This window comes from Phyllobates terribilis, unplaced genomic scaffold, assembly GCF_046119375.1.
Source record: "Phyllobates terribilis strain yellow unplaced genomic scaffold, ASM4611937v1 Scaffold_2__4_contigs__length_985480577, whole genome shotgun sequence".
Taxonomy (NCBI): Eukaryota; Metazoa; Chordata; class Amphibia; order Anura; family Dendrobatidae; genus Phyllobates; species Phyllobates terribilis.
Window position 1 is genome coordinate 794,957,754 of NW_027362762.1, and position 26,853 is coordinate 794,984,606.

The following is a 26,853-nucleotide window of genomic DNA, read 5'->3' on the forward strand; positions in this document are numbered from 1 at the left end:
CCTGCTACTATCATCTCAGCCTTGATAGAGGGCTTCAATACCAGAAGGGTTGCCAGTGTTTGACCAATAAACCTGCACAATGAAAAGAGTGTGTGCTGCCCTACTTAATTAGCTATCTGAATTTCCCTTTGGTTCAAGATAGTGGAGTCATCTGTGACGTGCACTACAAAAATAATCCTTGAATATTGGAGTGTGCTGCCACATATACTGTAATCCACAGTGTCAGTTTGTTGTAACATGCCCATTTGGCCAGGCAAATAGTAACATCTAATTGTCAATCTGCTCATAATTTCAAAGCAGATAAACATGCATTTACACTGCAAGATTATCATGGCCAAGCGTTTAGAAGAACGTGTGTTTCATGATAATCTTGCAGTCTAAACAGACTCACAATTGTGAAATAGGATTTGCGCTGCCCTGAGCCGGTATCAAGTCTGGTCCTCCACCGCAGCCATGACGTCTTCACTTCAGCAACTGGCATCTTCGGCCCGGCATCCTGGGACCCACTTTTGAAACCTAGTGATTAGGCCTGAGTCGATATCATGACACTAGAAAAGGGATGTCAAACTCAAAACACACAGAGGGCCAAAATGAAAAACTAGGACGAGGTCGCGGGCCAACCAGTATACAGTATAATGGGCCCCAGACAGTCCTCCATACAGAATAATGGCCCCACAAAGTCCTCCATACATAGTAATGGGCCCCACATAGTCCTCCAAAGAATATAATGGCCCCACATAGTCCTCCAAAGAGTATAATGGCCCCGCAAAGTCTTCCATACAGAATAATGACCCCACATAGGGGTGGTGACTGTGGTATCTCGGTCCAAATATAATCACCATGCGGGCCAGTTTTGGCCATGGGCATGTGTGCACTAGAGGAACTAAGGATGCCGGGCCAAGGGTGGCACGCCAGACCAGGGCAGCGTGAATCTCTTTGCTCAACTGTAGAATTTACTAAAACAGACATGTCAGGAGAGCTGACACTTCTTCCAACGTCAAAAAGACATTATGAAGTTAGATCACCATCCACCTCTATGCCCACATATACAGAGGTGTGCCATTCTTACCTTCCAACAGTGTCGGTTTTGCCATAATAACTGGACTTTTGGTGACTTATTAGAATGATTTATGACACTATTATTTGTGCATATAAAACATTTGTGAGTGCTGTATGCCACTATAGTGACACTTCCAGACAAGTAAAGCGTGCACGAATGCCATTTATATGAACAATGTGATAAATTAGGTAGATAAATTATTAAATAAAGGTAATGTGCACAGAAAGTTATATCTTCTGCTCTAGAGATGGCAAGTAATTTATTATCGGAGAGTGGGATGTTGATGTGTATACAGTATGTGTGGACTTGATAGCATGAATATGATCCCCATTGATGACCAGTTGTTTCTTTCCCAATCCATCTCTGCTGGAAAGATCATGAAACATGAGAAGAATTAACATTTTTCAGTGCAGGGTTTTACTGACAGGTTTCACCTTTATTCTAAACTTCCACTGAACAGGCAAGCCAAGATCAAATTAGCTACATTTTTGGAGAAAACATTGATTGTTCTACACTAGAACACATTTCCATGTTCACATTTCAATGAACATTTTTTCATACTGAACTGTTCCAAGTGCTGTGGTTGTAACTAAAACGCAATGTGTTGCTCCAACATCATCTAAACTTCATAATATGGTTTGTGATATGATTTATATAAGTCGGCATCATCAGTTTAGCCGCATTTGCTCATGCACTCCAGCAGCTCCATTCGTACCGCTATGCGGACATGCCAACCCAACGGGATGATCCTTATGTAACGCGATATGATTGGTGGTCTCAAGAAATTCTGGACTGTAGATGTTCGATCCGAGTTTCCATAAAAAACCTGGTAAAAAAGAGAATTAGATTCTATAATGTAGCTGTGTTGATACAGAAAATAACAAATATAAAAATCACTTTGTTTCAAGTTGATCATTAGAAAAATGCACCTAAAAAAAGACATCTAAAATATATAAAGGGCTGTCTGGAAGTTTTAAAAAAGTTGCCAAAGAGAAAGAAAAATAATAAAATAATAATAATTGCAAAAGAGAAAGAAAAATAATAAAATAATAATAATAAAAAATAAACATTACTCCCTCATTAAATCTTTCACTGCTGTTCCAGTGTTCCCCTCCAGTTCTGTAACGAAGACATGTTTATCATTTATGTGACCACTATAGAGGCAAGTGATTGGATGCAGCGGTCATAAGAATGGTTTATGTGACTTCGTGCCTTCAGGATTTGTGGAGAGCACCGGAGCGGCATACTGGCATGGCAGGTGATTTAACAAGTAAAAGTTGGTTATTTTTTTGTGCAATGTCCTCTTCTTTGGCAATTGTACAACCTTATTTAAAGCCATATACAGAGGTCATCTAGTTTGTCCTCTTTGCTGAATGAAGAGATCTACTCTGCTGCCAATTATGCACTTAAGTGGTCAATTGGGCAGCAGAACGTGAGCGAATGCAGCGCACTCTTGGCATAGCTTATAGGTTGAGATGGGCACGGATTCTGTAGTATCAGACATTTTGGATATTTTTCCTCTATGCCTTTGCCTGTACCACTATATTTAGATTAAGCAGCATTAGTACACCTAGTAACGGTAGTGAGAACTTACTCGGTTGTTTCCAGTTTGATCTTTGTAGTAAACCCAATTCAAGCTATCATTAATTTTGTACTGGACACTGTATTTCGTCATCCATTCATCTGTATCACATCTTCCTTGTGTCATAATCCCAGATACAACTCTTAATTCTTTCAGGTCAATCTGCAGCCACTGTCCATTATCTTGGAATTTGGATAACCATGCACACCTTTATGTGGGGAAAGATAACAGAGGGTAGTACCAATGCCTGCCTGCACCGAATATGGAGGGCACCAGCATATACAGTAAGCTTTCTCCCATAGAGATTTACTCCTGGGCATCACTGACAGCACGTTGCATTACATGGCAACTCAAAATCTCATCTATGACAAGTATTAGATCTGTGCACAGTTTATCCACTGGATGTAAACCATTTACTGACAACAAAATTGTAAGGGCAAAATAGCTACAACATAAAGAGGGAGATTTATTAGCACTGACTTTTCATACATCAGTCTTAAGCTAAAGTAAGTTGGAGTATAATGTTCCAAATATTTTTAGAGGTGCATGTTATTCTTTTTTAAACTTTAACACAAAGTTGATATTTTGACCCATTATTTTTATGTTTAGCACAAAAAAAGAACAATAAGGGCTCATTCAGATGTCATGTCCAATTCTGATCGGAGTCACGGATCAAACTTGCCAATGCAAGTCTATGGGTCCATGAAAAAATCAGGCAGCACTCTGCTTCATGTGCTGTCCATATATTGTAGTAATATAGCACTGTGTACTTACAATTGCTCTTTTGCCCTTCTATCCAGTTAATTCTTCTCTATCCAGTTAATTCTAAGCTTTATGTAGAAACAGGAAGTCTCTTTTTGGTGTATGAGTCATAAATCACTGCAAAAGTCACTGGCAGGGGGTAGGAGGGAGCAGCTGTGTCAGTAGTTGAAGAGGGGAATGATTTTTGCAGGGAAAATAGACTTCGTGTTTCTACATAGAGCAGAGAAAAGATAAGAATTAACTGAGTAGAAAGGCAAAATGAGCAATTGTAAGTGCACAGCGTTATATAATATGATGACTGCAATATACAGTGACAAGCAAAAGGGTAACAATGTTTTGAACTTTTGCCTTTCAGGCTCCATTTCTCACCATCTACTACGGCTTCAAATGTGAGAGTACCATCACTTTATAGAGAGTCATTTTGGCTATCTCATACATAAATTTGACTTGCAACTATTTAGCATATGATTAGTTGTGCAGATTATTGTCATGTCACTGCATTGTTACTGTTTTGCTCCTACAAAATCTAAATTGTTATCATTTTGTTAGTATTTTGTAAATCCACCTTTGGCTTTCAACACTGCTTGAATCCTTCTGGGCATGCTCTCGATCAGGTTCAAGCATGTCTCCACCAAAATCTGATCCCAGGTCTCTTCTACACGTTCCCAAAGTTGGTGCATACTGGTCAACTCACTTGGGTATGTATACAGCTTTCTCTTCAACTCTACCCACACATGTTCGATTGGGTTGAGGTCTGTGGACTGTGGGAGCCAATCGAGCACCTCTGCTTCATGGTCATTGAATCATTTTTCGCCAATCTCGACGTATGCTTTGGGTCGTTGTCCTGCTGGAACACTATGTCGTCCTTTTCATACCCATAGTATTCGAGTGTACGAAGTAACTCGTCTTGTAGGATACTCGAATATAGCACAGCATTGAGACCACCATCAATCCTGGTCAACTATCCAATACCTTTGGCTATGAAACAACCCCATATCATCTGGCTTCCTCCACCGAACATGACAGTTCCTTCTAGTTCTTGATCCCTTAGCCCTTTTTTCCATTGTTTCTTCCAGACCCATTTGCACCCTTCAGAGCCTAGTCTATTCACTTTCGTGTCATCGCTCCAAATCACCCGTTTCCAATCTTCTACTGTCCACTTTTCGCACTTTTTTGAAAACTCAAGCCAACGCTACTTATGACTATATTGAAATCAAGGCTCCTTCATTTTTTTTTAACCACCATTCGACTTGTGTAACATGCGTTGCACGTGCTTGCATGGACGTCTGTGATCTCACTATTACAAAGCGTACAAGCCACCTCTACAGCCATGTTTGACGTGCCAGAACTGATAGACCTTGTAATGAACCGACTTGTTGACTCCAATATTTTGCCTGGACGTCCACCTCTTGGGTTTTGATTGGATGGACGGACTTCATTTCATATTCTTCCAACTGTCATGGCGCTCACATGATGCAGTTTGACAATTTTCTTGGCCGAGAGACCGATATCGATGAGCTGGATGATGCTGTTTCTCTTTTCTTGTGAAATCTTCTTCATGGCTTCTCCTCGATTCAAACCAGTGACCTTTCATTTGGGAATCAACCTAATAACACACTGAGCTATTAGAAATGTGAGAACAGGTTTTAATTTGTAGTATACAGGAAGGAAAAGATTTTTCCACCACCAAGAGCAAAACAGTAACAATGCAGTGACATGACAAAAATCAGCATAACTGATCATATGCTAAATAGTTGTAAGTCAAATTTATTTATGAGATAGCCAAGATGAAGGTCTATAAAATGATGGTAGTCTCACGTTCGAAGCAATATTGGATGGTGAGGTATGGAGCCTGAAAGTCAAAAGTTCAAAACATTGTTACCCTTTTGCTTGTCAGTGTATTAAGAAGATAAAACCTTTGATGGGAGTGCTCCTTTAAGAAACTTTCATCAGTTTTCTTTTGCATTCCAGAAAAACTAATGAAAAACTGATGGCAAAAACTTGCAAATTAACCAAACTCTGGTAAAAAATTGGATACAAAATACATCTGAATGAGTCTTTACATATACTAAATCCAACTTTTTCAGTCTTATCACTTTTCTTAGTACGGTACCAGTTTTGTTGAAGCCAAACCTCTTCAAAAGGTCTAAACAGCGTACTGAAATGCATTGTTTCACTATTCCTCCAATATCGAGAGATGATCTTACTAGGGTCTCTTATAGTTCTTTGTATCTCATACTTCAGAACGTGACTTGCTTACCCAAATCCTTGGCCATTAAGCCGTGCCTTGTTTGCAGTCCAGGATGAATACCATCCTGTGTATTGATCGTGGTTGGAACAACTGATTTGATCGATTGTGACAGCTCCTGATTCAAATCCCATAGGCTTATGATAAGGACATTCTGAAAAATAGACAGATAAAGAATATACATTGTGTATGCAGACGGCAAGACTGGATATAACTGTATTAGGCCAATTGCATTATATCAGAATGCAAATGTCGGGGGGATTGGTAGCAGCACCCCTGGCACACAGATGATTTTGCCTGAGGAATCCACAGCTAGCCTAGCCAGGGGTCATACAAGGAAATCGAGACAGTGTGTGCATCACCGTCCTATAGAGTGACTGCAGACTTTGCTTTATAAACCAGAAAACCCCTTTAACAGTTGCACTATCCACGGACAGCCCATCACACACATAATTATTACCTGGCATACAATCCATTGCAGCGATTCTTGAGGATAATGTTGATCCACTTCCTCCCTGGCAGTCACACTTACAGGCTTTAGTAACCGACTGTGGAAACCAAATATAGATCAAGTCATTCTTCATGGTTTTATATACAATACTTATTTCTATAGTACTTAAAGGGAATCTGTTAGCAAGGTTTTGTTATGTAATCTGAGGACAACATGAGGTAGGGGTTAAAACACTGAACTCAACAATGTGTCACATATCAGGCTGTGTGGTGTTGTTTACTTATAATGAAGGTTTTATCACCTGGTGATTATCATTGTCCAGACTACAGCAGTGCATGCATGCAAGTCTGACTCCGCCCCCTCTTTTGAAAAGCAGCTCATTGTCTATAGACTGTATACACAGAGAGCCTGGGGTGGGCCGGGTTAGCTGTGATGTGGGCGGGGTTAGCTTTCTCAGCTCTGCTGCAGTCTACAGCTAAGAACTGTGATCGTGTCAGAATGGCGGCACCCAGTAAACTAAGTGATACATCGTTGGATTCAGGGTCTTTTTGCCTACATTATGCTGCTCTCAGATGAGGTAGCAAAAACCTGGTGAGTGGTGACAGATTCCATTTAATGCTTTGATTAAAATAAAGTATAAAAGTAACAATCAACTTATTTGAATTATTATATTTTTTAAGAAATTCTCCATTTCTGGTTTCTGTTTCACTGTTATATAATTATATACCGTTTTTTTTGCTTTATAAGACGCACTTTTTCTCCCCTCAAAATGAGGGGAAAGACTCAGTACGTCTTATAAAGCGAACAGTCACATTTACATGAAAGCGCAAGCTGCGCCATCACTCACCGCGGCCCTGGGCAGTCCGTATGGCGGCGGTGATGTGTGCGGCAGCCGGCGGGAGCTGCAGGCGGTGTATCCTGGTCGGCGGGCGGCGTGCAGGCACAGGGCCAGGAGTCGTCCATTCAGTGCAGAGGAGAGCGATTCCCCTCCCCCTCTGCAGGCCCGGATGACGTCAGCTGCATTCACTGCTCCACAGCAGCAGACCAGGACCTTCTTTACCGCAGAGGAGAGAGGAGAGCGATTCTCCTCCCCCTCTGCAGGGCCGGATGCTGATTGGTGGACGGAGCCGCTGCTGAGCTGCCTCCACCAATCAGTGATCTGTTGGTGAAAAAAGTGTCCCTTGTATGAAAGCCAAGATCTACAGCGGTGAGCAGAGACACTGAAGGGGAGTAACTTACAACCCCCATCATCCCTCAGAATATACAATACCAATGGGTGTATTCTGAAGGATGATGGAGATTGTAGTCACATTTAGTATAAACAGTCCAGGGAGTGTACCATAAGTGGCCAAAGTGTTTATTGTAAGTATGACTACCACCTCCCTCATCTTTCAGAACATACCCATGTGTATACAGTACGTGGGTGTATTCTTAAGGATGAGGGGGGTGGTGGTCAAACAGGGACTGTACTGTACGGTAATAGGTCAAAATGTTTATTGTATTTTAATATGACAATAACCCCAATCATCCATAAGAATGCATCCAGACAGTGCAGTACATACGGTAGGTGTATTCTGAAGGATGATGGGGGCCGTAGTCACAGTTAATATACCGTAAACACTACCCAAGCACTGTATGCCCCATAACAGTGCATCATCCGAAGATCCCCATAACAGTGCGTCATCCTCAGATCGCCATAAGTGTGTCATCCACAGATCCCCCATAACAGCGCATTATCCGCAGATCCCCCATAACAGTGCATCATCCACAGATCCCCATAAAAGAGCATCATCCACAGATCCCCCATAACAGTACGTCATCTGCAGATTCCCATAACAGTGAGTCATCCGCAGATCCCCATAACAGTGCATCATCCGAAGATCCCCATAACAGTGCGTCATCCTCAGATCGCCATAAGTGTGTCATCCACAGATCCCCCATAACAGCGCATTATCCGCAGATCCCCCATAACAGTGCATCATCCACAGATCCCCATAAAAGAGCATCATCCACAGATCCCCATAAAAGAGCATCATCCACAGATCCCCCATAACAGTACGTCATCTGCAGATTCCCATAACAGTGAGTCATCCGCAGATCCCCATAACAGTGCATCATCCACAGATCCCCCCATAACAGTGCATCATCCGCAGATCCCCCATAACAGCGCATCATCCGCAGATCCCCCATAACAGCGCATCATCCGCACATCCCCATAACAGTGCGTCATCCGCAGATCCACCAAAACAGCGCGTCATCCGAAGATCCCCCATAGCAGTGCGTCATCCACAGATCCCCATAATAGTGCGTGATCCACAGATCCCCATAATAGTGCGTCATCCGCCTATCCCCCATAACAGCACGTCATCTGCAGATCCCCCATAACAGTGCGTCATTCACCTATCCCCCTTAAAAGCGGGTCATCTGCAGATCCCCCATAACAGCGCGTCATCCGCAGATCCCCCATAACAGCGCGTCATCCGCAGATCCCCCATAACAGCTCGTGATCTGCAGATCCCCCATAACAGTGCGTCATCCGCCTATCCCCCATAACAGCGCGTCATCCGCAGATCCCCATAACAGCGCGTCATCCGCAGATCCCCATAAAAGTGTGTCATCCACAGATCCCCGTTACATAACATTTTATTAATTAAATGTTTTAGCACACTATTTAGCTTAAAATATTTTTTTTTCTTATTTTCCTCCTGTAAAACCTATGTGCGTTTTATAATCAGGTGCGTCTTATAAAGCAAAAAATACAGTAAGTATATTGTATATTTTCGTTATAATTATATAATTATACTTTAAACCAACCCAATGATTGTATGAACGCAGGTTGCAAGCTTGCATATTTTGGCCAAAATATCAGTTAATACTCCATGTTTACCCCTTCAAGTTGTAGCCATTTTTTCTAATAAAAGCATATATCGCATGGTATCTGTGTTTTTTACTGACCCCCCTGCGGTCTGAAGCACTTTCCTTTATCGTTAATCAAACGATGCAGATGGATATTTATATAGCGCCAACATACACTGCTCAAAAAAATAAAGGGAACACTTAAACAACAGAATATAACTCCAAGTAAATCAAACTTCTGTGAAATCAAACTGTCCACTTAGGAAGCAACACTGATTGACAATCAATTTCACATGCTGTTGTGCAAATGGAATAGACAATAGATGGAAATTATTGGTAATTATCAAGACACCCTCAATAAAGGAGTGGTTCTGCAGGTGGGGACCACAGACCACATCTCAGTACCAATGCTTTCTGGCTGATGTTTTGGTCACTTTTGAATGTTGGTTGTGCTTTCACACTCGTGGTAGCATGAGACGGACTCTAGAACCCACAGAAGTTGCTCAGGTAGTGCAGCTCATCCAGGATGGCACATCAATGTGAGCTGTGGCAAGAATGTTTGCTGTGTCTGTCAGCGTAGTGTCCAGACGCTGGAGGCGCTACCAAGAGACAGGCCAGTACACCAGGAGACGTGGAGGGGGCCGTAGGAGGGCAACAACCCAGCAGCAGGACCGCTACCTCTGCCTTTGTGCAAGGAGGAACAGGAAGAGCACTGCCTTAGCCCTGAAAAATGACCTCCAGCAGGCCACAATTGTGCTTGTGTCTGCACAAACGGTTTGAAACCGACTCAATGAGGGTGGTATGAGGGCCCGACGTCCACAGATGGGGGTTGTGCTCACAGCCCAACACCGTGCAGGACGCTTGGCATTTGAAACAGAACACCAGGATTGGCAAAGTCGCCACTGGCACCCTGTGCTCTTCACAGATGAAAGCAGGTTCACACTGAGCACATGTCACAGACGTGACAGAGTCATCCTTCAGCATGACCAGTTTGGCAGTGGGTCAGTAATGGTGTGGTTTGGCATTTCTTTGGAGGGCCACACAGCCCTCCATGTGCTCGCCACAGGTAGCCTGACTGCCATTAGGTACAGAGATAAGATCCTCAGACCCATTGTGAGACCATATGCTGGTGCGGTTGGCCCTGGGTTCCTCCTAATGCAGGACAATGCCAGACCTCATGTGGCTGGAGTGTGTCAGCAGTTCCTGCAAGATGAAGGCATTGAAGCTATGGACTGGCCCGCCCGTTCCCCAGACCTGAATCCGATTGAGCACATCTGGGCCATCATGTCTCGCCCCATCCACCAACGTCACGTTGCACCACAGACTGTCCAGGAGTTGGTGGATGCTTTAGTCCAGGTCTGGGAGGAGATCCCACAGGAGACCATCCGCAGCCTCATCAGGATATTGAGGGATATTGAGGCCCAGGCGTTGTAGGGAGGTCATACAGGCAAGTGGAGGCCACACACAATACTGACCCTCATTTTGACTTGTTTTAAGGACATTACATCAACGTTGGATCAGCCTGTAGTGTGTTTTTCCACTTTAATTTTGGGGTGACTCCAAATCCAGGCCTCCATTGGTTAATAAATTTGATTTCTATTGATGATTTTTGTGTGATTTTGTTGTCAGCACATTCAACTTTGTACAGAACAAAGTATTCAATGAGAAGATTTCATTCATTCAGATCTAGGATGTGTTGAGTGTTCCCTTTATTTTTTTGAGCAGTGTATTTTGCCAAAAGAAAAAAAAAGTTTTGGTACTGTATTATCCAGTTGAAAAAAAGATGAATTGCTCTCAATAAGAGAAACAAAACAGTAATCTAGTAGATGTGATACCTTTTACTGGCCAACAAAAATAAAATAGATTATCTTACAAAGCGAGTTTTTGAAACTACTTAGGTCTCTTCATTAGGCATGGTATAACATTGTTCTTAGTGTTCTGCTATCATGTGACCATAAGTCACATTTTATCCTCCTAATACTTAAATCTGTAAAATCCAACGGCATGGAGGGGGTAAGTAATGAGTGCCCTTTGTGATCCGAAACAGTCATCAGTGCTCAGGAGAGATTTTCAGCCTATTTAAAATGTCTGATCATTCAATTTCCTCCCAGAAAAGTAAAGGATTAAAGTGAATCTGTCACCAGGATTTGTCACCTAATCTGAGAGCAATATAATGTAGGTGCAGAAGCCCTGATTCTAGTGATGTGTCACTTACTGGGCTGCTTAGTGTAGTTTTGATAGAATCACTATTTTATCAGCAGATTATTATTAGAGGACTAGTAAACTTGCTGCCAGGGAGTCCTCCATATTATTGAGCTCTGTATGATCCCACCCCCCAGCACTGATTGGAAGCTTTCTGCCTATTTATAGCGTATGCAGAAAGCAGCCAATCAGTGGTGTGGTCAGGGTTATACAGAGCTCAGCATTCAGAGAACTGCTAGATCTGCAGCAAATAAAACAGGGATTTATAAAAACTACAGCAAGAATCCCAGTAAGTGACAGATCGCTGGAATAAGGGTCTCTGCCCCTACATAATGCCACTCTCAGATTCCCTTTAATAGTCATGTTGCCAATGCCATATGTGATCAGCCTTTAATATATTACACATTTTTATAGAAAAAGAAACAGTACAGTAAAAATGAAAAAGCGTCTCTTACCTCATTATTAACTATATTAATGGAGGCTAAAGACATAAAAAATGAAAAAGAGGTTATTATGAAAACACTTATTACATTAAAGCACATCCATTATAATATATTTGTTTATAATAGTGTATAGAGAATCTGATCTAAAGCAAAGTCATTGGTAATCATATTCAAAAAGCATAAAACCTAAACTAATAACAAACAGAAACGTAGAGCAATTCATGCCCTCATTGTCTCAGAGTTGAAAGTTCTTTGTGGGCAGATTATCCCTTCACTTAAAAAAAGCACGAACATAAAGCTCAACTTGTGTAGTAATGAACTGCTGCATTCATTGAACGGAAATAGTTTTATGACAGAACCATTGTGCAATTTTCCTGTTCAAAATCTTCAACAATAATTTAAACAATAAATAATTACATTTAAATCATTTAAGAGGGATGGACCAAAATGCAAATTAATTTTAATTAAATAAATGTCTATCTATTTTCATGCCATAATCTAATCTATTTTCTAATAGACTTTAATTAAAACTTCCCTACTGTTCCTTAACTACACTATCTAACTCCTTTTCTTTTTTTTTTTTTGCAACTTTCTTTTTCACGACGCTTCATTTAAGAATCCAAATTGACACTGGAATACTCAAACGAAGCGTCATCAGGGGGCAGATGATGCAAGTGTCACTTGGGTGGGCAGCGCTGGTCTCTGCACTCCGGTTTAGGGGCATATATAGAAATCATGGTACCTCATAGTAGAACTTCTAATTGGGCTCCACCCTACCCCCAAAAATATATTAATAGGGTTGTCCACTACTATTCAAAATCGTCCAATGTGTTTTTATGATGAAAAGAAGCTTCTTTCTAATTATCTCCCGCTGCTGTTTCTGCCTGTGGGCGGCGCTATTTGTGGCCACTCACAGGCAGCACATTACCCCCGCTGACGTCACCTCAAGTGAGGCGTGACTCAGCGCTGGGGTCCCCGCGGTGGCTGCTGGGCTGTGGGCGGGGTTACCCCGCGCGTCACATCCAGCATCCACCCTGCACTTTAGCAATGAATGGGAAGAGGGAGAGGGTGCGGTGGATGCCGGGTGTGACGCAGGGGGGTAACCCCATCCACAACCCAGCAGCCACTGTGGAATGCAGAAGAGGGACCCTCGGCCTGGACTTGTCGTGACATCAGCGGATGTCAGAGCCGGCTGCAGCCGGGGGTCACATGCTGCCTGTGAGCGGCCAGTGATAGCGCCTCTCACAGGCAGAAATAGCAGAGGGAGGTAATTAGAAAGAAGCTTCTATTCCACATAAAAACACATTGGGCTATTTTGAATAGTAGTGGACAACTCCTTTAATATTCGGCAGGGTCACAGGAGAGTATATCTCACAGCTTTGCAGCCTTTACAAAGTAATTTTCCTCCAAGTGAAGTCTCTGATTCCCCTTTTATTACCCCCATAAAGTATAATGCCAACAAAAGTGCCCTCCAAACACAGTATGATAACTAACCCCACAGTGAATTCCTCCACAGTAACCTCCACACACACAGTATGATGACCCTACTGTGCTCCCCCCCCCAAACCAACATGGCAAAGTATAGTGACACCAACACAGTATGATGCCCCAACTGTGACCCCCACACAGCCCTCCATACAGTATAATTGCCCCACAACACTACACAAAATATGATGGCCCCAACACAACCCTCCACACTATATAATGGCCCCCACTAGCCCTCCAAACAATATAATGACCACCACACAGCCCTCCACACAGTATAATGTCCCCAACTAGCCCTCCAAACAGTATAACTGCCCCCACACAGCCCTCCAAACAACATAATTTCCCCACACAGTTCTCCACACAGTATGATGGACCACACACAAACATTCACACTGTATAATTTCTCTCATACAGTATAATGGTCGCCACATAGCCCTGCAAACAGTATAATGGTCCCCACATAGCCCTGCAAACTGTACAGTGGCCCTCACATAGTCCTCAAAACAGTATAATGGCTCCCACATAGTCCTCCAAACAGTATAGTGGTCCTACAGATAGCCCTCCATAAAGTATAAAGACTCTTAGATAGCCCTCTACATAGTATAATGTCTCCCACATAGCCCTCCTAATAGCACAATGGCCCCATATAGCCATCTAAATAGTATAATGGCCCACACATAGACCTCCAAATAATATATTAGCGCTCCATATAGTATAAAGGGCCCCACATAGGCCTCCATATAGTATAAAGAGCCCCACATGGCCCTCCATATAATATAAAGGGTCCCACATAGCCTTCAATATAGTATAATGGCCCAACATAGCCTTTAAACAGTATAATTGCCCCCCATATAGCCCTCCATATAGTATAATGGGCCCCACAGTAAATTCCATATAGTATAATGGGCCCCACATTGCCTTCCATATAGTATAATTGGCCCCACATTACCTTCCATATAGCATAATTGGCCCCACATTACCTTCCATATAGCATAATGGGCCCCACATTGCCTTCTATACAGTATATTGTGTGCCACATAGTCCTCCATATAGTATAATGGACTCCACACAGTCCCCCATACATTATAATGGGCCCCACACAGTCCCCCATACAGTATAATGGGTCCTACATAGTCCTCCATACAGTATAATGGCCCCGCATTGCCTTCCATACAGTATAGTGGGCCCCACTTAGTCCTCCATACAGTATAATGGGCCTCTCATTGCCTTCCATACAGTATACTGTGCCCCTCATAGCCCTCCATACAGTATAAAGGGGCCCACATGTTCCTCCATACAGTATAATGGGCCCCTCATAGTCCTCCATACAGTATAATGAGTCCCACATAGCCTTCCATATAGTATAATGCACTCCCATAGCACTCTAAACAGTATAATGGCCCATACAATGTTCTCATTGATTGAAAAAAAAATACCCACCTCTCCTTATTTCTCTGCTGCTTTGGTCTTTGTAGCATGTCTTCTGAAGCTTTTCACTGCTTGACACAGCTGGTGTGAAGTAGTGATGTCATCATGCCCGCTCCGGTGAGACGTCAGAGCTCAGACCCAGAGGGAGAATGATAGAGGAGGGAGCGAATGGCCCCTTCTTCCATCATTGCTTTCAACTGTATTGGCATCCAGGATGCGCTCATAACTACTGATCTAAGCGAGCAAGAGAACGCACTGTCATTGGGCACATCGCACAGTGACGTAGCAGGGACTATCCCAGCCCCTGAAACAAAGGTCTCTGATGATACTTAGTTTCAGGTAGGGGGCAGGGTCTGTGGCAGTGGTTGCAGCTTTTACCCCTGATGATGCTTCATTTGAGTATACCAGCATGCAATGAGATTCTTAAAGAAAGTGTTATCAAGAAGAAAGTTGTTAAAAAACAAGGAAAACAGTTAGTGTAGGAAAACTACGAGGTCATGACTCTAAACAAGTGTTAATTGTTATGGAAGACAATTTTGTATTATGGATGTACATAATATAAAAGGTCACAGCTCTTAGGCTCACATATGGGGCTCATGAGAACCCACTTACTCCATCACTTATGGATATCCAAAAAGGGTATTAAAAATTTTTTGCCTATTGATTCGGGGAGGGGGGCCGCATCACACTTTGAAGTATATCTGCACCGTTAACGCATATACAGTTAAAAACAGTGATGGAACAAGGAGCCATAAGCTCCCTCCTCCATCATTCTCCTTGTGCGTCTGATCTCTCACATGTCAGCTCTGCACAAAGCTGTGCAGAGCTTCAGAATACATGCTGCAGAGACCGGAGCAGCAGGGGAACAAGGAGAGGTGAGTATATTTTTTAAAATAATGAGCACATTGTACTCTTAGTGTGATCATATTGTGTGGAGGACTGTGGGGGGCCATTATTCTGTTTGGAGGGCTATGTAGGGGCCATTATACTGTTTGGATGGCTATGTGGGGGTCATTACACTGGTTGGAGGGCTATGTGGGGGTCATTACACTGTTTGGAGAGCTATGTGGGGGTCATTACACTGTTTGGAGAGCTATGTGGAGGCCATTATACTGTTTGGAGGGCTATGTCAGGGCCATTATACTGTTTGGAGGGCTATGTGATGGCCATTATAAGACTTCTGCTATGGGGCTTTATAATTTCTATGTATGCCCAAGGTCTGATTGATATATTTTTTGGGGGAAAAGTGTCAATATAATTTGCATTTTATTTATTGAAATCTCTGATGTTTGCATGCATGAGTCCAGTAGGCGGTCCTATTCAGTGATTGACAGTTTTTCCTGCATGACTGTGCATATAGCTTTCAGTCACTGAGTACTACCACCCACTGGACTCATATGCATACAGATAAAAATACAAGTTATACTGAATATTTTCCAACAAACCTACATACTACTCTGCTCAGCTTCTCCTTTTCTATACCCTGCTGTCCACTGATCGGACTGCATGAACAACGTGACAGGTTCCCTTTAATTTGGAAAGCAAATATTTGACAGTTCCTGCATAAAAATGGATACAGTAATGCACCCTTGAAAACACCAGACCAGACCTTTTGTTGATGTGTCATTCTCACCATCAGCTTGTAAGTCATCGTGCCAAGATTTAGTTCCTTGAGCCACTGCAGGATGAAGGGAATCGTTAGCTCAAATATTACACAATATTAAACAGAAAGAGATTTCTGCAATGTCCTGTTAGACATGTGCTCTACATGATGTCTACGACCTGGGCATAATTAGACTAGCTCATCTAACAGGACTTGTTGCACTCTCTCTAACATTATAGTGTCAGCTATAAAATGTATGGGGGTTCACACTGGAGCTGCAGACATGCTGATGGGACGTCATGCGGGGATCTGCTGCCTCGTAGAGCACAGCACAACATAAATCTTTGATGAAGCGTCTGACATACCCTAGCATTATTGTTCATTACATACAGGGTAATGTCCTCTCCAGTAACCAGATAATGAAGCTTATTCATCATACGGTGGACAGTCGGCATTTTCTTTGGTTAGACTATAGACTACGCTAATCATCTCTCCACAGAGGTAGTCACCTTAGACAAGTTGGTTTGATGATAATAATTTTGCATATCTTTGCTTTTCAAATTGCCATTAAAATAATGTTCTGAAAGATAAATGAGAAGCAATAAGGACCCAAGCTGTGCATCATTATTAGAACCGGAAAATAAAACCTATGAAAAGGCCACGGACAATTCACTAGAGAATGTGAGCGGATGATTTCCATATTTACCCTGAATTGCAGTTCAGGTCAGTACTTATTTGCAATGTCATGATGGCCACAATAATATTATATGATTTTATACCATGCAGTAGGTCACTGATACAAAAATTTAGCGTTGAATAAGGCCATGTTCACACCACTGTACCTTCAGTCCAAGGCCAAAAATGACCTTACACGGACAGCACACTGACCAAGGTTAATCAACAGGACTGTTCAGATGACAGGTCGTTTACACGGACCAAATGTCCGGTTGAAAGAAAATTGCAGCATGGACTGTTCTCTGCTGAATTTCAGATGAGATTCGCCTATTCAAATCTATTCAGGCAAAAAAAAAATCGGATCCCATACAGAACATCCATATTACATGCAATTTTTACGGATACATTGAAATTATTAACATAGGAAACTGTATTTTGGTCTTGTAAATGTTATTCACTGCTAAAGTATAAAAATTTATACCATCCGTATGTAAAAACAGTACGTAGAGATGGCATACAGAAGACAATACAAATGAAAAATTGTGTTTTTTTTCTAAATTAAAATTAGACGATTTTTTTTATACGCTTGTGTGAACTTAGCCAAACTGATATGTGGGAAGAATGAAAAATTGTTGTCACCAGAAGTTGCTGAATGCTTCAATGTGTTGCAGAGCCAGTGTTAACTATAAGTCATCCCTAAAAAAAAGGGGAAGACCACCATGCCTAACCATTGTAGTCATCCAACTTCTTATGGAGGAGCAGGGCAGCCACAAACTAAGCAAGCTCTAAGCTTAAAATCATGATTGTTCTACCTTTTTAAACAATATCTTTTTAGCTGGGGAATTTTAACAATATAAGCGATAAGGGAATATACAGGTACATCTCGCTAAATTAGAATATCAAAAAGTAAATTTATTTCAGTTCTTTAATACAAAAAGTGAAACTCATATATTATATAGAGTCATTATTTATTTCTGTTAATGTTGATGATTATGGCTTACAGCTAATGAAAACACAAAAGTCATTATCTCAGTAAATTAGACTACTTTATAACAGCTTGAAAAATGTTTTTAAAATCTGAAATATTGGCCTACTGAAATGTATGTTCAGTAAATGCACTCAATACTTGGTCGGGGCTCCTTTTGCATCAATTACTGCATCAATGCGGCGTGGCATGGAGGCGATCAGCATGTGGCACTGCCATCCTTATTGAAAAAATGACCAAGTATGCAATGGACCAGGCAACTGTTAGGTGGATTCATAACTGGCTTAGTGATCGGACTCAAAGGGTGGTTGTAAATGGCTTCACATCCAGCTGGATGAATGTCTCAAGTGGGGTACCACAGGGCTCCGTCCTGGGACCTGTATTGTTCAACATCTTCTGATTTAGATGAAGGAATTGAGGGTAAGCTGATTAAATTTGCTGATGACACAAAGCTAGGAGGGATAGCTAATACTAGAGAAGAGAGAGAGAGGATTCAAAAAGACCTAAATAAACTGGAGCAGTGGGCAGCAACCAACAGAATGGTTTTTAACAGGGAAAAATGCAAAGTACTACATCTGGGCAATAAAAATGAAAAAAGCATATACAGAATGGGAGGAATAGAGCTAAGCAACAGTACATGTGAAAAAGACTTAGGTATACTAATAAATCATAGACTGAACATGAGTCAACAGTGTGATGCAGCAGCAAAAAAGGCAAATACAATTCTGGGATGTATTAACAGAAGCATACAGTCTAGATCACGTGAAGTCATTATCGGTCTTTACTCCTCTTTGGTCAGACCTCATCTGGAATACTGTGTACAGTTTTGGGCACCACATTTTAAAAAAGACATAGACAAACTGGAACAAGTTCAGAGAAGAGCGACCAGAATGGTGACTGGTCTAAAAACCATGTCCTATGAGGAACGGTTGCAGGATTTGTGAATGTTTAGCTTGCAAAAAAGAAGACTGAGAGGAGACTTAATAGCTGTCTACAAATATGTCAAGGGCTGTCACATTGTAGAAGGATCATCTTTATTCTCATTTGCACAGGGAAAGACTAGAAGCAACGGGATGAAACTAAATGGGAGGAGACACAGATTAGATATTAGAAAAAACTTTTTGACAGTTAGGGTGATTAATGAGTGGAACAGGCTGCCACGAGAGGTGGTGAGTTCCCCTTCAATGGACGTCTTCAAACAGAGGCTGGACAGACTTCTGTCTGAGATGATTTAGTGAATCCTGCTTTGAGCAGGGGGTTGGACCAGATGACCCAGGAGGTCCCTTCCAACTCTACCATTCTATGATTCTATGATTCTATGATTCTATGAGGTGTTATGGAAGCCCAGGTTGCTTTGATAGCAGCCTTCAGCTCATCTGCATTGTTGGGTCTGGTGTCTCTCATCTTCCTCTTGACAATACCCCATAGATTCTCTATGGGGTTAAGGTCGGGCGAGTTTGCTGGCCAATCAAGCACAGTGATACTGTTGTTTTTAAACCAGGTATTGGTACTTTTGACAGTGTGGACAGGTGCCAAGTCCTGCTGGAGAATGAAATTTCCATCTCCAAAAAGCTTATTGGCAGAGAGAAGCATGAAGTGCTCTAAAATTTCCTGGTAGACGGCTGCGCTGACTTTGGTGTTGATAAAACAGAGTGGACCTACACCAGCAGATGACATGGCTCCCAAAACCATCACTGATTGTGGAAACTTCACACTAGACCTCAAGCAGCTTTGATTGTGTGCCTCTCCACTCTTCCTCCAGACTCTGGGACCTTGATTTCCAAATGAAAATTGGAACTCTGGGACCTCGTGGAGTGTGTTAATGACTGCCTTCTGGACATCTGTCAAGTCAGCAGTCTTCCCCATGATTGTGGAGCCTATTGAAACAGACTAAGGGACCTTTTAAATGCTTAGGAAACCTTTGCAGATGTTTTTTGTTGATTATTCTAATTTACTGAGATACTGACTTTTGTGTTTTCATGCTGTAAACCATAATCATCAACATTAACAGAAATAAACACTTGAAATAGATCACTCTGTTTGTAATGACTCTATATAATATATGAGTTTCACTTTTTGTATTGAAGAACTTAAATAAATTAACTTTTTGATGATATTCTAACTTTGTGAGATGCACCTGTAAGTAAAACTTTATAACCTAGGGGGAAATATTAGGAAAGAAGGAAGGGTTAAAGCAGAAGGGGCATGGTCCATAATCCATAGTAGAGGGCAATATTCTCAGTGCTTGTATGGAGAAGTATCATCACCTGCATTTTCATCATGACCGAGGAACCTTTATTCTGTGGTTTTTGACGACATTGCTCCAATAATTCCCAAGTATACAACAGATAAATCTCAGTTATTTCTTAACAGGACAAGATGTTGGAGATCTGATATTAAATTACTTCTTCAGGTTGGAAGGAAGACGGGCCAAATGATTATGACTGATCTTATGGTCTATTAGTTTCTGAAATCCTGAGCTCGATCCCACCTGCTCATAGGGTTGTTTCAGTCCACTGTTCATTAGTTTACGACTGTGCTTGCTTATACTTTAAGAAGATTGTCTCTTAACTCTTTCCTAGTCTGAGTATGATTTAAACATATATGGCTGGATCTAAAAAGACCTCTGGGTGCTCATAAAAAACTTAGTTTTGACTCCTCCTGCAGGATCATCGACTCCTGGCACTGCCATCTTCTCTTCATGCCCACTTCAGTCTTGTCCTAGATTGTATGACTGAAATGTTGTAAATTTGATTGATAGCCCCCTGATAAAGACCGATGAAGACCAGGTCTGAAGTGAGTAATGGCAGACAGTGTTATGTGATGCGAAATGTTACATAAGCAACAGGAAGAACTTTTGTAGAGGAAGCAGCAGACAGTATATTGTCCGATAGGCTGGTAATGAAGCTTTCTTACCTTTTTATCAGATTGTTTCCATTTGTGAAGGAAGCAATTCCAATAGTAAGCATACATTTAGAGTAACACTGAAATCAGTTCAACACTACCATTCATTAAAGGCATATTAAATTATGATTAAAATATATGATGAATGTGGTCCTGTCCTGCTAAGACACTGATCACCAGAATAAAGGAGCTGCTATACTTCCAAGTACTGAAGCTGATTTTTTGCTGAGATTTTTTTTAGTTTATTCTTTATTCACTACTTTCCTATCACATTCACTAAAGGGATAATGTCACACAGTGCCTTGGGACTGTGAGTGCTAACCAGGTCCCTAGAACAAGGGAAGCCCTAGTCTATCTCTGTCCCCCGGATTACTCCTGAACGTGGAGATGCCGGGTTCGTGTGCCTTGCTATGCTCCTATAACAACCCTTATATTTCTCCCCCACCACCCAGGGAAGTGGGAAGCTGAAGTGTATAGGATAACACTAACCAGACAAACAAGGGAAAACGGACAGGGATAAATGAAAATAACTATCATACAAAATACACTCACCAAACAACAGAGTGGAACACAGGGGAGTAAAAGGAAGAAGAATCCTATTAGGAGAGGATGAGGATGTGCATACAAACAAAACTCCAAGCAACAATCTCCTGACCAAATCTCCAAACGCCAACTCCAACCACAAACTACACCTCCAACTCCTAACCAGGCAGTAAGAACTAACACTGGCAATTCCTAAGTGCCAGAGGCCAGCATATATAGCAGATGGAAGTGGCCAACACTGAACAGTTGAGACAATCCAGATAGGAAAGCTACAGGAGCTTCAACTGAACAAATTAACCCTTGCACTGCCAGCAAGGAAAAAACCTGCACTGTTTAATAAGATGGTGAAGTACTTCTAACCAGTGCAGGAGTTCGTGAAACCAGACGTCACAATCCTCCTGCCCCTCTCTGTCGTGGTATCCCCATGACAGCTAAATTGTAAGTGCACTTTCAGGCGACTTAGGTAGATCCACGTAGAAGCCAGCACTCTTTGTATTCCATAAAAAATGTTGTTTATTGTTCAGGTTAAAAACATGAGTGTAAAAGAGCAGCAACAAAATTAATTAAAAACATGACAATGGCAGAGAATGGACACACGTCTAATCTGTCATCCGGGCAACTAGTTTTTGACCAGTGCGGTCCTTAGTCTGAGGTAAGGACCGCACTGGAATACTATGGGATACTATGAGTCTTGGCTTCTACGTGGATCTACCTATATTACTACGGAGGGCTTTTTGCCGTGGACCAGACAGGTGAGCAGATTGCCCCCATTTTTTGTTACTTTAAGTTGACTGTTCAGAACAAGCTATCATGTGTGTACATTATTAGATAGGGAAATAGTAAGTCCAATGGTGCTGTCTGACTAAAACCATTATTATTGCTGGAGTGTTAAAACCAGGAAAAAAATGTGGTAAATTGCAAAAACAATTAAAAAAAAAATGTTAACATACAAACGCATTTTCAGCCTCTCACCAGGACCTTCCTCAGGTTTAATAGTTCATTGTTGAACTATTAAACCTGTGGAAGATTGTACAGTAGTGGGGGACCGAAAACGCCGTCATTTGACTTATGTTAACATTTTTTTTTATTGTTTTTGTAATTTACCACAATTTTATCCTGGTTTCTACTCATCAATAAAAATGGTTTTAATCAGACTGCGCCAGTGGACTTCCATTTTCCTGTCTACTACTCTTGTCTACAGACCCAGGAAGTGATGCGAATAGGAGCCGGCAGCAGTCTGCTCAGTTTGCACACTAGTAAGTTGGGTTGTGTAGTGCACCAAGTAAGCACTTAATTTTATATACCACCTACAATAGCTATAACAATATCACACATGGAAGCGCCCTTTTCTTCCTGATTTTCTTTTTTAAGTATTTCTGTGTGTATATTGGGGCGTTTATATGACTTGTACCTGGCATTGTCACCAGTATTTTCCATTCGCACTAGGAGCCGCAGCCCTTTCTTTTTCTTTCTTTCTGCTCCTGTTTCCCCACAGTTCCTTCCACTCTCCATAGACTTTTATGAGTAGCAGCTGTATTTTTTTACTCACTCAAGACAGATTTGAGCAGATTTTGAGAGTGAATTATGACTCCAGGGAAAAAAAGTAACTTATAAATGGGAAAGAAGCATTTTTCTTCAGTAAGATATACTGCAAAGTTTCTTATATCTGCTTGTTATCTTGATTTATGTGGGGGGAGGGGGAGTGAGGGGGAAAGTAGAAGTGTAGTTACTCTTTAAGTTTTCCTTGATGCCCTTCCCAGTTGAGTATAGATGTAAGCAGGTTGAAGAAGTAGCAGGTGGCTAAAAGTCCTCTGGCTTCAGACTTTTGTAAAAATGAGAGAAAGAGCGGACTGGAATCTACTGGAATAATGAACCCTAATGCCCAACTAGTGTATATGAATATGGTTTTTGCATAGAATTACATGGAAATTCAACTCTTAATTAGTTGCCTTAATTCAAATGCAAATACAGTTTGTTCAGAAAACTGAGTTTCTCAAAGTAATCACTGACTATGCATAAGTCATCTTATAAAATAGATTCCAGGAACTATTAAAGACTAACAAAATGCAGTCAAATACACAACCACCGTATGGAATTCTTGTTTATTGTTAATTATAACAGTCCTTAAGATACATATTAATATATGTGTATTTTTTTAGTTAATTGAAAAAAGTACTGGTGGTTATAAGATGTAACACACTATGGGGCCGATTCATCAAAGTGTTTGCTCCAATTTTCTGGTGTAAAAGAGTAAAAATCGAAAAATTACTGTGCGATGCAAAGTTGCACAAAAATTTTGCGACTTTGGTGTTTTTACGCCAGTCCTGGCCAGCAAAGTATGGGAGTAACAGGGCATGGCGATGCCCACTTGCCTAATTAATCATAAGTTATGCCACTTTGATGGCATAATTTACCGTATGCCAGAAATATTACTCCTGTCCCCTGACTGGAGTAGTATTTCTGGCATGGTGCACAGAGGCGTACATCGTTATGAAGATGCACAGAATTCACTAAGTGGCGTCTTTTAATGATTTAGGTGTATCATACACCACCACAGCCCTTTATTAACAGTGCGGTCAATGCCAGTTTTAGTGAATCGGCCCCGGTATGTCACAGCATTCTATGCAGAATCTAGAAGGAAGTTAACAAGCTATGTCTTACATGGCTAATTAGCACTGTCCCTTGGTGTTCATAGTGTTTGCTATAAAGATTAATGAGTAACTATGCACATTTAGCAGGAATTTTCCTTACCTTCCAGCCAAAACAGAAAGAAGAATAGCGATGTTCCTCTGTGGAAATGCATTTCTGTCTCACTCTGGGATCTTTGTGGTGAAAAGCATGGGAGGGAGATTAACCTAATCTGTCCCTCATTAAGCACTTTATCCCTACCTTCTTAACATGTCATTGAGGGTCATCAAAACATTGGATACATTATTGTCATTTAATGATTGGACCACTAAGAAGCTTTAGGCTGTATTCACACAAGTCGTTTTTGTGTCTGTCACAGATATTTTGTCTGTGAAATTCAAAATTGTTACAAAACTGCTCCATAAAAGAAGCTGCTGTTTTGCTGTTAATGCGAAAATCCTAGCAATAAGGATGACAATAACCACAGCAAAAACAACGTATAAATACATTTTTAATAAAAAAAAATCTGTTAAATCAGTTCTAGATGTGAAAAAAGAGAAAAAAAATCCAATATTTACATTTTTTGAGTGTGGTCTATTGTCTGGATGATTTTTGGAGTCTAAATCATTTTGAAGAGTTTGGTCAGAGGTCTAAAATTATTTTGGTGTCTGCTGTATGGTTTAAATTACACCTGGCTTTCAGCCTGTGGTCTGGATTAATTTAATGGTCTAGCTGGGGTTTTATATCTATATATTTTGGAATGTGCTCTGCTGACTACATATAGTGAAGGGATATTTTTAAAAGAATCTAAAATCTTATATCAGAGGTACATACCTTCTATAAATTAAAGGTATAGCAACATCAAGCAAGAAATGTGGATGAACAATAATAATAATGTAAATCATAATTATATATAATAATAAAAATGTAACATAATGGAAAAAATGTAGAATACTATAACAGTAATGAAGTGAAGAAGCATTAAAAAGCTATAAATAAAATAATAAAATATTTAACCCCTTCAACCCCAAGCCTATTTTCACTTTCATGACCAGGCCAAATTGTACAATTCAGACCAATGTCAATTTATGAAGTAATAATTCTGGAACGCTTCAATGGATCCCACTGATTGTTTTTTCGTGACATAATTTACTTTGTGATAGTGGTAAAAATTATTTGATATGACTTGTGTTTATTTATGAAAAAAATGGAAATGTGGCAAAAATTTGGAAAATTTTGCAATTTTCAAACTTTGAATTTTTATGCCCTTAAATCAGAGACATATGTCACACAAAATAGTTAAAAAAAATAACATTTCCCACATGTCTACTTTACATCAGCACAATTTTGGAAACAATTTTTTTTTTCGTTAGGAAATTATAAGGGTTAAAAGTTGATCATTTCTCATTTTTCCAATAAAATTTACAAAACCATTTTTTTTAGGGCCACATCACATTTGAAGTGACTTTGAGGGGACTATATGACAGAAAATACCCAAAAGTGACACCATTCTAAAAACTGCACCCCTCAAAGTGCTCAAAACCTCATTCAAGTAGTTTATTAACGCTTCACGTGCTTCACAGGAATTTTTGGAATGTGGAAGAAAACAATGAACATTTAACTTTTTTTTCACAAAAATATTACTGTAGACCCATTTTTTTTTATTTTTGAAAGGGAAACAGGAAAAAATGACCCCAAAATGTATTGTGCAATTTCTCCTGAGCATGCTGATACCCCATGTGTTCGAAGCAGGGCTTGGAAGGGAAGGAGTGCCATTTTACTTTTGGAATTCAAAATTTGCTTGAATAATTAGCGGACACCGTGTCGCATTTGGAGAGCCCCTGATGTGCATAAACAGTGGAAACACCACACAATTGACACCATTTTGGAAACTATACCCCTCAGGGAATTTATCTAGATGTGTGGTGAACACCTTGAACCCCAAGGTGCTTCACAGAAGTTTATAATGTTGAGCCGTGAAAATAAAAACAAAACACATTTTTCCCACAAAAATGTTTTTTAGGCCCAAATTTTGCATTTTCACAAGCGTAACAGGAGAAAATGGACCCCAAAATTTGTTGTGCAATTTCTCCTGAGTACGCAGATACCCCACATTTGGGGGGAAATTAGTGTTTGGGCACATAGCACGGCTCAGAAAAGAAGGAGTGACGTTTTGGAACCCAGACGTTGATGGAATGGTCTGCGGGTGTCATGTCGCGTTTGGTGAGCCCCTGATGTGCCCAAACAGTGGAAAACCCCATTTTGGAAACTAGACCCTTCAAGGAATTTATCTAGATGTGTGGTGCACACCTTGAACCCACCGGTGTTTCACAGAATATTACAACGTTGATCTGTGAAAATGAAAAAAAAATATTTTTCCGACAAAATATGATTTTAGCTCCAACAGCATTGTATACCATTGGGCATAGAAGAAAAAATAATTACATTTTTTACTACCAAAATTTTGTTTTCACCCCAGATTTTACATTTTCACACTGGGAAATGGGTAAAAATGGCACTAAAATTTGTCCCACAATTTCTGCTGAATGAAGAATTACACAATATGCCGCTGTACAGTACTGCTTAGTCACACAGTGAGACTCAGCAGGGACAGAGCGCTATTTGCCTCGTGGAGCACAGATTTTCCTAGAATAGTTTGCAGACTCCATATACATAGTCGCTAAGTGATAGAAGAGCACAATCTCCCCTCAAGTGACCTCATTTTGCAAATTTGACCCCTTTGGGAATTTATCTACAGGTGTAGTGACGATTTTGACTCCATGAGTGTTTTACAGAAACAAGCAGCAGTGGATGTGTCAGAATTCATGTTGTGCTTCTACAGTGTGACCACTAGTGGCTGCCATTGTTCACCTTAATAATTGTGCTGCAATCCCACTCCTTACCACTGGAGGCTGCTGTTGTGTTCTGCAATTGCCCTTTACTAAGATGGCAGAATATGAACCTGTGGGATCCATCTTGTTTTCTGTTTGGGCCT

General features: G+C 40.9%; 1 protein-coding gene across 1 annotated transcript; it reads right to left on the reverse strand.

Annotated features, from left to right (window-relative positions):
- Positions 1 to 1,733: 1,733 nt before the first annotated feature.
- Positions 1,734 to 24,033, reverse strand: RS1 (retinoschisin 1). Its single transcript, XM_073670735.1, has 7 exons — positions 23,982 to 24,033; positions 16,130 to 16,198; positions 11,617 to 11,642; positions 6,113 to 6,200; positions 5,665 to 5,806; positions 2,655 to 2,850; positions 1,734 to 1,886 (listed from the first exon to the last, which is right to left on the reverse strand). Exons 1-7 carry the CDS (start codon positions 24,031 to 24,033, stop codon positions 1,734 to 1,736), a joined length of 726 nt encoding a protein of 241 aa, XP_073526836.1.
- Between the last annotated feature and the right edge of the window lie 2,820 nt (positions 24,034 to 26,853).

Bases quoted from the DNA above. Each gene is read 5' to 3' on its own strand.
- RS1 (XM_073670735.1), bottom strand. From the start codon at position 24,033: ATGCATTTCCACAGAGGAACATCGCTATTCTTCTTTCTGTTTTGGCTG. The intron at 16,199-23,981 runs GTAAGGAAAATT...TTCATCCTGCAG, and splicing joins CTTTCTGTTTTGGCTGGAAG to TGGCTCAAGGAACTAAATCT. The intron at 11,643-16,129 runs GTCTGGTCTGGT...TTATGTCTTTAG, and splicing joins GAATGACACATCAACAAAAG to CCTCCATTAATATAGTTAAT.